The sequence below is a fragment of the Corvus brachyrhynchos genome, unplaced genomic scaffold, assembly GCF_000691975.1.
Source record: "Corvus brachyrhynchos isolate BGI_N302 unplaced genomic scaffold, ASM69197v1 scaffold103, whole genome shotgun sequence".
NCBI classification, from domain to species: domain Eukaryota; kingdom Metazoa; phylum Chordata; class Aves; order Passeriformes; family Corvidae; genus Corvus; species Corvus brachyrhynchos.
This window is the reverse complement of record NW_008237436.1, coordinates 2,124,775-2,137,060: the sequence shown is the minus strand read 5'-3', so window position 1 is coordinate 2,137,060 and position 12,286 is coordinate 2,124,775. Positions and strand designations below refer to the sequence as shown.

At 40.9% G+C, this 12,286-nt stretch overlaps 1 protein-coding gene across 1 annotated transcript in view; it reads left to right on the top strand.

Annotated features, from left to right (window-relative positions):
* The window catches only part of SERTM1 (serine rich and transmembrane domain containing 1), a 14,277-nt gene extending 3,970 nt beyond the window's left edge, over positions 1–10,307 (top strand). Inside the window, exons 2-4 of the mRNA XM_017731315.1 lie at positions 2,629–2,731; positions 5,720–5,810; positions 7,402–10,307. Coding sequence (XP_017586804.1) covers positions 7,587–7,910 — 324 coding nt within the window. The 5' untranslated portion in view covers positions 2,629–2,731; positions 5,720–5,810; positions 7,402–7,586 and the 3' untranslated portion in view covers positions 7,911–10,307. The remainder of the gene's footprint in view (positions 1–2,628; positions 2,732–5,719; positions 5,811–7,401) is intronic.
* Positions 10,308–12,286: the final 1,979 nt, after the last annotated feature.

Below are 12,286 nucleotides of genomic sequence, written 5' to 3'. Positions count from 1 at the left end.
ACCATGAAAGGAGGCAACAAGGCACAAGCACTTGAAATACTTCCGTATACTTGTTCCACTGAGGAAAATGGGTTGTAATGGAATTCTCATTTCTCATTAAGCAGCCTTTCTACACTACACTAAATTTTACATTCAAACAAAACTTCCAAATCTGAGGTTGCAAGAAATCAAACAAGAAGTCATTACACAAAATGCAGAAGTTAGGGATTCCTGACACTTGCTGGTTTCTCCTCTTCCCTGGCTAACCTTGCCCTGGACCTCCTTTCCAGCTAGGCACCCAGGGTCTGTTACTTTGACAGTCACACCTTAGTGGCTGTTTTTGACTGCAGAAGTCAATTACCAAGATTTACAACTATTATGGGCAGCCAAATGGCTGTGTGAACCTTCACGTTTTCTCTGCCTGATCACCCACTGTCATTAAACTTCAGGAGCTCAAACCAGTTTGAGGTTTCTGCCTGGGTTGAATTTGGCTGAGAGTGGCAACAAAAGTTATTCCGGCTGGCAATATGACAAATAAATTTTGGACCAGACACCAAGAAATCAAATACGACCCATCATTATGGTCAGCAAAGAGTAGGCTGTTGAGTTTTGAGTGGGTTTTTTTCAGCAACCTGTGATTTTTCACAGGAAATTAAAAAAAAAAAAAGGGAAATAAATATTTTTAACAAACCAGCACAGGAAGGAGACTGATTTCCTTGGTGATTGTGTGTCCTTTGGGTGCGATTCAAATTGATGCTCTCATGGGAGGCAGGACCAGGAGGGCCCCATTTTCCCACCTGAGGTCCCAGATGTACAGCAGTGAGATTCCTTACCCCTTTCCACATCCTGAGAGATACAGGGAGCAGATAGGTCTCTGCTCCTCACACATCTTACTGGCACAGTGAAAGAATACACTCTTTGGGCCAAATCCTTCTGTGGCCTACTGCTGCAGTTGAAATGGTGAAAACAGCTGTGGAGGGCATTGGAGTGGTGCAAGAGGATGAAGGACTGTGGGATACAACTGTGATGCCGAGGGGTCTTCTCAAGATAAGCTTGTTGATGTTCTGGTCCAAATATTTCTCTGTTCTTCAAAGATAATTGAAAACTCACCCGTCCCCTTCTGACTGTGTACACTTTCCATTTGAATATGAATGCCTGCACTTAGGAAGCCTCGAGGGTGTCTTGTGTTTTTCACTTCATGTTTAATCAGCTCAAAATTTGGTTGGCTCTGTTCCCCTTGCCTTGCTGGAGATTGTGGCACTCTTGTATTGAATGAAGGACTAAATGGGCAAGATCAGTGCTCTGTGTATATGGGGGGAGATGAACTAACAAAAATTCTCCCAAGACAAAAGAGCAAAATCATTTATCTTTGCCTTGGTTGAAGATACAGCCCTGTTGCAGAGATCTATGCCTCTTTCCCCCAGGATAAAGGGGAGGGAAAGGGTCTCTGCTACAAGCAGACAAAACTGAGGGGCATAGGGTAGAGCTCTTGGCTGTGTGAGGCACATTTGCTAGAGAGAAGATATACAGGGGCTGTTGTATCCCCTCTGAATCCTGTACTACACCTGCCTCAGCCGCAGAAGCAGTTCTGGGCAAGGTGACAAGGGTGCACACCCTCACATCTAGAGCATATGCTGGGTCCATCTCTGGGGCAGCTGACTTACACCTGCAGCTTCCTACCTGTCCTGCACAAAGAGGTGGTCAAGAAGCTGTCTGACTCCCTTTGCGTGGAACATTAGTATAGTCAGTGTTATCAAAACATTTGGATTTCAGCAATACTGTTTTTTAACAGCTGCGCTAGATAATTTTCTTTATTGAATTTGGGGAGGCTTAAACTGTAAGTGATTCAGTGACTGAAGGGATGAAAGCAGCACAACAATGCATTGACATCCATCCCCAGAGATCTGCTTCTCTAACGCAGTCAAACCAAATGTGCTGAAGGGGCAGAGCTCTAAGATGTACAATGATTGTGAAAATGTCTTTTCTCCCCCAGAGAGGAAAATCCCTTTGAAAGTGGCCCCTCTTTTGCTTTAATCTGCATCATCTGGGATTGTTTCTTCATACACAAGAAATTTAATTTATTTTACTAAAAACAGTTCAGGGGCTGTGTTTTAATTTTAGGTATTGAATGCATGTAGCACACAAAATTCTTCTAGCTATTCTTGTGCATATAATATACTCAGTTTGGGTATTTCAGGTATGTGAAAACTTAAACTGCAGATAGTCAGAAATAAAGAGAATGAATAAAGTGAGATCCAAAAGACCTGATTCCTGGCAGGAGTCTTTAGGGTATAATGTGAAATGAATTGGAGAGCAGATACTGTGCTCTAGTGCTTAAAAAGGTGTGAGGGAACAGATGTCTGTCTTGGTCCTGGAGCCCATTCCAGAAGAAAAGAAAGGTGTTATCAAAGCCTGTCTGTAAAGCAGAGTTCAGGATCATGGTTTTGATACGGTACATGCCGTGCTGTAACTGGGCAGCAGAAGGATGTTGTTAGCAGGATTAAAACACAAGCCAGGATTCCAGTTGGTTTTGTTTTTTCTGAAATTTCTGGCAGTAAGAGCCGTCAAAATTCAGCACTTGTCCTTCCTTTATTTTATTATAATTGTAGTTATTACTAAACTCTTCTGCTTTTATTTGCTTTTTTATAGGGGCTTTTCTCATGCATGCAGTCCCTTTAGATTCGGGCGTGATCACCAACCACATCTTCCGCATTGGACAATCGGCTTCTATTTCTGTATCTTCTTCCTGCTTGTAAGTATTTTATTCTTTCTCCTTGCTCATTTTTCTTTTACTTTTAAAGACCAGATTTAACTCACAGGTTCTAGGTCTGATCCCAGGTCACAACATCTTTGCTTTATGTTGATAAGAATGACTCTATAATCAGCAGATCCATGGGAAATGTAAATTAGAGAATCATTGGAGCCTATCTGAATCAATCTAAGTATCCTTATGGCTCTGAGAGTTTCCTTTTTCCAGCCCCACACAAACCCCCAAACAAATTATAACTTGATTTTAACCTGTAACCAAGCCATCTGGGCACTTGTCTTCTTAGATTTTCAAAGACATAAATTTAAATCATATTAAATCATAATAAAAAATGAAATTAGATCATAAATTAAAAGGAAAACTTTGCTTGTGGCAGGAAATAGTTTTTCTTTTCCTTCTGTGCTCTGTTTTATTGAGTCAGTTGGCTATTGATCCTGTTTCCCAGGCAGAGTGGGAAAGGGATTCTCTGCTCCTGGAAGGTCCATCTCTAATGGGGAAAAGAAGCATCCTACTTACTTGTGGTCTTTTAATTGACAAAGGCATGTATCCAAGAAGAAGAAGTATTAAGAATAATATTCTTGGTAAACTGCAAGCTAGATGTCATTCTTTGCCTTTCCTACCTACCTTTTCAATGGAACAAAATGTTGCTTTTTTCTTTTTTTCTGTCTAGAGCTACTGTCTTATTTAGTTGCATGATGTTAAACTGCTACATTTTTCCAGTCTAGAGCATATTACCTTTCAAGGCTGAAGTGTTCCTGGTATGTAAAATTCACTCAGCCCTTTAGTATGAGCTTGCAAACATACTTTTGTATGTTTGGCATTAAATGCTTTGTGTTACATGTTTGCTGGAAGGGCAATATTGGTAATATAGGAAGGAAATAAATGTAGAAAACAAAGACGGTGAGGGGGAAGATGAAAGAATTAAACCAGGAGCTCCCTGGCCTTCATACATGTATCAGTCTAGTGAAAACTTGCTGCCAGTTTTTGGAACCAATCACTATGTCAGCAGAACTGGAGGGGTGACACATATTTAGGGATGAGTAGGTCTTATCTTAGAACAGGCATCACCATATCACCTGGGAACCTGCACAATCTTCCTCCTGCTCTTCCTGCCCTGTTAACAGAATATTGAAATTAGGTCAGACAAGGGACCTCTCTGTTGTAACTATGCTAAAGGCAAATTAAGATCTCATCTGTTAGATGTTTACAATAAGGGCTGTCCAGGATACCTTCTACCTGTAAAGAAAGTTCATAGGAGATTGAGACAAAACGTTAGTTTATGTAATACAAAAATGCTGATTTTCTTTCATGTCAGTTTGTCTCTCTGCTTAATATTTTGAAGACTCTGAAACAGCCAAGGTATTTCTCAGCTTGTAGTCACAAAAATACAGGAAGAACCAAGAAAACAAAGTGCCTTTCTGTGGCTGATAAACTCACAAGAATTTGAGTCTACCAGACTTATCTTTGCTGCCTGTTCCTCAAATTTTAGGGTTTCAGTGGTGTGAGTACACACCATTAAATTATATCTGACTGAGCCTGGAGAAGAAGAGTTGTTGCATCAAGATATGTGAAGAAATACAATACAGACAGTAAAGCATTTACAACACTGTAAATGGCTCTGTTCATGCCATCCTGGAGAGTGTTGCAGTCTCGTTTAATATTCACTTTAGTCTGAACTGGGAGATGGCTACTGTCTTAGCAGTGCTAAAGATTAAATTACATATGTTACATACAATTTGGCACTTGGGGCATATGCTAATTGTGAGGGCTCTGCTCCTGACCACATCTGCATTTTCTTACAAAATTGATTTTTTGGCATGTTCCATCAGATATGCAAGTAGTGGATAGCTTTGGCATGGCTGCCCAGGCGTGGTACTGCCTGGTACCTGGGGCTGGCCTCTTACACAGTGATGCCTTGCCTGGTCCCTCACCTGCCCAGTTTGCCCTTCTTCTGGTGAATGCCACCTTGCCTATCTCCCACTTACCATGGGATAAGAGGAAATATGAAAAACTCCAACTAAGCCTGCCTACAGTATCTGCCAAGTTGGCTTACCCCTGGAATAAGAGTGGTTGTCTTCACCTGCGAAAGGTTACTTATACCAAAGACATGAATGGAGAAACAATGCACAGCTGGAAGAATATACCTAAATAGTGGCTCTGATTCAAAAGGCAGGATGTACAAATGACACCAAGTGTCTAGGAGAGCCTTTCCTTTTGTGCCAACCCTCATATTTGAGGACCAGAGCAGCAGGACAAGGTTTTGCTCTTTTGTGCATCTAAAACCAGCAGAGTGTTGGAGGTAGAGTCTGTGCCTTTTGGAACAGCGGATTGTCTTACTGAAATCTTTGAATTGATTTACTGAAATTTTTGTGCATCTTTTAGGCAGATTGTCCATCAGAGTAGCAAGGCTGTGTAAAAATGGAGCAATAGCAGCAGGAAAACTCAGCCATTGTCAGAAAGGCAGAGTATGATCTGGAGCTTTCAACCGTGAGGCTGCACTCCATACTCAGGAAGCCTCCTCAAATCACACAACCCTGTCCCAGCATTGCAGAGGTGCCTTTGACAAAGTAATCCAGATCCAGCTACACCCCAAAATCTGAGTCCCCAGCAGACAGGTGCCAGTTCTCCTGTCCCAGGAGCTTTCAAGAGTGGTTAGTTGGAAAGCCTTCTCCAGTCAGACAGTTAGAGTTCCTCTCCATCTGTAGTCATTCAAGAACAACACTTGAAACTCATTCTTTGCCTTACACCAACTCAGCTTTCCATAAATAGATGAGGGAAAGGCAGGGACCACTACAGAATGTGAAAACTTTGCCTCCTTAGTTCATTTCCTGGGTCAGTTTACAGCTCTCAGAAAGACAACAGGGTTATTGCAGTTAGCCAGCTTTGCCATTATACTTTGAAGTCAGTGACAAAATTCCCAGTCATTTTTTGGAACTAGGTTTGGGCTAAATGTTATGATGTTGTTGTATTTAGTTTTCAGGAATGCAAAGAAAACCCAATTACCTAGCAAGAAGGTGAAGCTGACATCTGACTCTGTGGGGCTTATTCCTTCAAGAAGATCAGGGTAAGAGAGACAAACAGTTCATGGCACTTACCTTCTTCTTCTCCCAGGAAGCAGGAACCTGAGCTGAAGTTGTAGCTGTGGTGCACTGAACGAACTACTTGTGGCTTCATTTGGAATAAGAGTTTACAGTCTCTCTGATCTCACTACAAAATACTCATTTAAAAAATAGCCTGGGTGATGTTGTAGGACCCGTAAATGCTCTGATTTACCAAAGCACTCACATCTCTGCTTAACAGAGGTTCTGATTAGTCCTACGTAATACTATAATTTTCCACTAACTTCAAAAAAAGTCCCAAAAAGTTCCAAAGTTGTTCTTTGTACCAGGGCCAAGTGCTAATAGTAAAAGTAGAATGTAATATATTTCAAATTTGTGAAAAAATTAAAGGCTTTCAACTTCTGCCATGTTAAAGAATTCATGTGAATTAATTCCTTAAGTTATTATAGAGCAATTCAATTAATAATGGATCTGATTTTCATTATGACAAGTAATTAAGAATAAACATCTTCTATATCAAAGCCTATCTTTTAAAAAGGATAAATTAGCTATAACACACTTAACTACTTCCAGAACATGAAAGGAACACATATTGTTCCATTAGTTAATTTTATATCACTAAATTAAAGACAGTTCAAAAGGAGTATAATCTCATAAGGCTCTCTCTTTGTTCAGTCTGGTGTGACTTATTTCATGGGGTACAACAAATACTGTTTCCTGTGGGGCTAAATACTATTAGAGTTATAAAATGGCTTTAGTTTAGTATATTTTATGCATCACTATGAGTTATACGCCACAAGGGTAGGAATATTTTTATCTGGTATTTGCAGATGCAGTTCTGTACTCCTGCGTATCTGTAGGCTATTGGGATGCTTGATTAAGACCACCAAAAGCTCCACTATAAAACAACAAACACAATAAATAAACAATAAAACAACATCTGGGATGTAACCTTTTCTCCATAGCCCTTAGATAGCCCTGTCATGCTTGCTGGGCTGGCAGGGCTGCCCATTCCTGGGGGTTTTGCTTGTAGGTGTCAGAAGGTGCATTGAGATCCCCATGGCAGAATTACAGCGAGGTGCATTTTGATATTTTAAACCATTCAAAACATTTTCTAAATATACAGTAAGAAAGCAGGTCTGGCAGATTTTCTAATTCTGGGTACCTCTGGCAAGACACTGTGGAGTAGGTGGCTAATGCATTCATCCTTGACTGTGATGTTGAGTGGCTTTGCTCTTCTAGGTTGAGGAGCTGAAGTCTTGGGAGGGGGTTTCATTCCTTGACTAGATTTTTTTCACAAGATAAATTTGGATTCCAGCATTTCTGTCCCATATAAAGTACATTTTTGATTGTGCTGTTCTGCAATTAAAACAACTCCTGGTTGGGAAGAGTCAATTTTAATTCTTTAGGGTTCAGTAGGATTTCTCCTAATCCCTGCAATTTGGAAAATTGAGATAGAAAGATAATTGCTAGCTAATTCTCTAGGAATTGCATCTTCGAGCTAAGAAATGTAACTCCTAAGAGCTAAATTCTATTGAGTGCACATTATCTGCTAGTAAATTAATCTTGCTTTCTTTTTTCTTTTTTCCCTTGCAGTTCTGAAGGATATAATCTTAAATTGTCCTGGGCTTGAGCAGTAAAGGATAAATTCATTCACTGGCTGACTTGTTATCTCACCATTGTGATGGAAAAATGTTCGCTTTAAAGAAACCCTTTTCCTGCTACTAAAACTGCCCTTGAAATACAAGATCTGTTGTGATTTTTAAAACATAAACCCAGTAATGTCAGAACCCGACCCTTCATCTGGATTTGTGGGAAACATGGAAAACGGGACTTTTCTGGAGCTGTATCCCACCTCCCTTTCAACTTCAGTGGATTCATCACCTGGCCGTTTATCCAACGTCTATGTCTATGTTTCTATATTCCTTAGTCTCTTAGCTTTTCTCCTTTTGCTACTGATCATTGCACTTCAGAGGCTGAAAAACATAATTTCTTCCAGTTCCTCATACCCTGAATACAATAGCGATGCTGGAAGTTCGTTCACTAATTTAGAGGTTTGCAGTATTTCTTCCCAGCGCTCTGCTCTCTCAAACCTTTCTTCATGAAAATAAATGAAAGGAAACATAGGAGGAATGGAAGAGCTTTGTCTAGTTTCTTGGGAAGGTAGTGCATGTAACATTTGCCTTAGGAGACTATTATCAAGAGGTGTTTTTAAAAGTTTCCTCATTTTTTTTCCCCTTTCCTTTTCTAGTCTCCATTTCCCCTTTAACTAATTTTCATTTTGGACAATGGATAATGACACCTGACCATCATTTCTTGCCTGTAATAGTGATGCTGTCTCTTTCTCACACATATATGGTGTTCATTAAGAGTATTCCTGCCAAATTGTAACACAGTTCTAACGGGATGTGTCATTTTTCTGCTCTAGTTGTGACCCCTTCCCTGGTCTTGTGTCAGCAATATGCTGACTACTTTTCTTTTCCTTTTTTAATTATATAAGGACTTCTGGATGAAATCCCTATTGCTAAAGTACAAAAAAATCCACTTAAGTTATAAATATTGGGACAATTTAAAATTGCTGATACTGTTTCCTTTTTTTCTTTTTAATTTTCACATATTTTTCAGTATTTATTGATGTTTATAAACACAACTAATTCTTGAAGAATGTTGATTTTTTTTCTTTGTACTCCCAACTCATTCTGTACAAAGTCTGTATTTCAGTTTTTGAGTCTCTTTGGTTAACTTAGTAAAGTGACTACAATAACGATGCTCACTGTTGAATGTGTGGAGGTATTTTTGGACCCTGTTGCATCTCTTTATCTCATTTGCCTAATGACTTGTTCCTCCAGGGGGCAGCTTTCGCTGTTGAATCACAAATAACCACACAACTCCTTTTCATTCTTCACTGATACTGCAGCTTATTCTTACTGGATACCAGGACGAACCAGTGGTTTCTTGTAAAAGACCTGCATTCAACAAATACAGGTAGCAAGTGAAGAGTTCCTAAACTGTCCTTTAGGCACATGATGTTTGTACTCACATGAGCAGGGCCAGCAGGGCCAGAAATTGCTTTACTGGTGAGGATTTTCTGGGCCAGGTTTGTCCTGTAATTTCAGAAATGCACAGTGGGGTGGAGGGCGACACAGGGATCTGCATAATGGCCTGGCAGACCTGTGCTCTGACCTGCAGGAAGTGCAAGGTGTACCTGCAGAGGGTAGGAAGGGATGGGCAGGAAAATGGCAGTGGCTCTGCCACTTTTCTCCATCAGCATAAGGAAAGGCCAGAGAGAGAGGAAGAGAAATGGATGATGTTTCACAATCTCATTCCTCTTTTCCATGCCGTTTTCTGGGTTATCATTTCCCCTGCTCAAAACATAACATGTCACTCAATTTCTGCAGTAAGATAATGAGCAGCTTTGTGAACTGGATCCTGTGATTAGCTGGGCTTTAAATCAAGCCAAATATTCAAAGTAGTGATTTGAAGTGCCAAGTGTGACCTGCTAGAACTGCAGCCCCAGACTGTGGTGCAATTCCTTATTGCCTTACTGCACTGTGTGAGCACAGCTCCATCCTGCCACTCAAGCCCAGGCAAATTTTGCTCTCATGGCTGGATCCAAGTCACTGGAGAGACCTGAGGAGAGGTATGGCAAAGTCACTGCCATTTCTGTTACTGACAAAACACAGGTGTAACTCTGGGAGATGGGATGGTCTCAGCAGGAGCAGCTGCCCTCCCCTCGCCTGGCACTACTGCCCAGCAGGCCAAGGGGTTAGGGAACACTTCCCAAACACACTTATGATACTTGCTGAGCTGCCACTGCATTCATAAACAAGACAGACTCTGCCATTAACTACACAGGCTTTAAAATACAAATTTGGAAGGCCTGCTGTAAATATAGTCATTAGAAATACAGCTGCTGTTGCCAAACAATACAGAAGATGCTGGAGTTGGTGTTTTCAATTTTTAAAAGTGGACATGCAGTATGGTAAGTGGTAATGACTTACGGTGGTGATTAGCTCCTTACAGAGGTCAAAGAACTTGCTGACTAATAAAGAGTGGAAGCCTGCAGACTCCCTGAGCCAAACGGGTTTGATGAATGTATTACTGCTTGAGTATTTTATTCATCTAGACAAAAGTTTCTTGTATGTCACTTTTCACTGTAATTGACAATTGGCCTTGAAAGAAGAGGTAGCTATTTAAAAGGGATTAGGGAACATTATTTCCCTTCTCAAAGCTCTTTGAAATCCCAACCTGTAACAATGCATTTGTATGTTGACTGGTAGATAAAAATAAATGAGCTGTAAATGAAGACACAACAATTGCTCAACTATTTTGCCTTACTGACAAAGTTGTAAATTTGTTGCTTCCTTTGCTGCAAATGGAGGAATTTAATCAAAATCAGAGATGAGACCACAGGTTGAGATGGGTATTTGTTCCCAGCAATGTGTTTATACTTGCAGATATAGAGACATTTAACATTAAAATACAAACTTGTTGAAAACCCATTGGCTGTGTTCAGTGAGCTGTTGTCAAACTTCACAAGAACAAAAAGGATTTTTCAGATTGCAGAAGATAGCAAAGATAACTGAAACCTCACATTTGATTTTGCTTTGTTGTTTACTAGATGCTATTAATTTTTCCCACTCTGCAGTGACATACGGGATTGTACAGTCATCACCATTTCAGCTGAGTTGCATCTGTTCTCTTCAGGAGAGATTTGAATAGAAACAAGTAGGTTCCAACAAAATAGCATCAGGAAAAGCCACAGGCAAAAAGCACAATAGCATTTTTGAGGATTGCTAAGTACCAGTTCTCCAAGAAAAAAATAGGAAGAAGAAAATAAATTCACCTGAGAATCTGAGCCTGAGTTAACCTGAGAACACTGGAACAGGCTTCCTAGAGAGGTGGTGGATGCACAAGCTTGTCAGTGTTTGAAAGGCACTTGGACAATGCCCTTATCAACATGCTTAACTTTTGGTCAGCCCTGAAGTGGTCAGACAACTAAATGATCACTGTAGGTCCCTTCCAGCTGCAAATATTCTGCTATTCTATTCCAACTAGAGTTGCAGGGATATTTTTTTGCTGCGTCTGGTCCCATGTTCCCCAGCACAAGAGAGAGATGTGGAGATACCACACTGAGCCCAACTCAGGGCTGCTAAAATGATTAAGGGATTGGAGCATCTCTCATACGAGGAGAGGCTGAGAGAGCTGGGACTGTTTAGTCTATAGAAGGCTCAGAAGGATCTCATCAATGTATGTAAATACCTCATGGGAAGGAGGAAGAAGAGGAGCCAGGGCCTTCCCAGTGGTGCCCACAACAGGACAAGAGGCCAAACTGAAACACATGAAATTCCACAAGAAAATACACTACAGAGAGGGTAGTCAAACACTGGCACAGGTTGACCTGCCTGTAGATGTCCATGCTTTGAGCAAGACCAGACGATCGATCATCAGACAGTCTCCTTCATATCAGTGCAAAAACTCAGAGGCTTCTGGCTCACTGCCTCCTCCTGATGTGTTTTTCTCATCCCTGGTGCTGAGTAAGCAGTATCTTTACTAGGAGGTAATTAGTTCAATAATTTGTTGCTAAAGAGCTGCTCTGCTCCCCCTCCTGCCTGCAGCCACATACTTTTCCAGCTTTTCCACTGCCTTTTTGTGGTGTGGGTTCACATTTGACAGCTTTTGCTCTGAGCAATTTTTGGTTGCTACTAAGCCTTCTAACTCAAACCCTGCTGTTAACTTTGGTAAGATAATGACTCCAAGGCTGCATGGCTTCAGGTAGTTGCAAAGTAGACCTGGAAATCTATAGAAAAAAATATGAATAAAACATGGATGAGGAAAGAAGAGAAGAAGTTTCTGGAACACACAGAAAAAATATTTTGCTTTAGTTCAACAGATATGGTCCATTCAAACATATTTAAAAAAAGAATACCTGCCGAAGGCTGTAGCAGCCTCTATATCTAAGACTCTCTTGCACTGCTGGTCATCTTGACCCTACTGTCAAGTTAACCCATTATATTAATCTGCCCTGAACATTACCACATTATTCCCAACATGAAATAGTGTCATGCTTTTCACTCAGCAACGCTTCAGCTCTGTAGAGAGTTTATTCCCCTGAAATTATCTGCTTTCAGCCCCTCTCAGTCTGCCAGTTCACCTGAAGGATTTGTCTCTGTAAACTGAAAGTCTTGTCTGGATTTTGTACAAAACCTTTTAACCTGGGAGCAAGTCTTACTCCTCTTCTGTGCGGCTTGTTTGCCCTCTCCTCACTGTCTAACCCCATGGAACTCTGGCAAGATTGTGTTGGAACCCAGAGTGCAGGGAATGTTTCTCTGCCCGTCCTGAGGGGCCCATCCCTCCAGGGAAACACTGTTTTTAACCTTCAGCCATGGAGAGGGCTGCCAAGGCCTTGGGATGAATTAATGATTGGTTAGGAAATGCCGCAGTACAGGCTATGTGAATGGATAGTTCATTAGGCACCGGT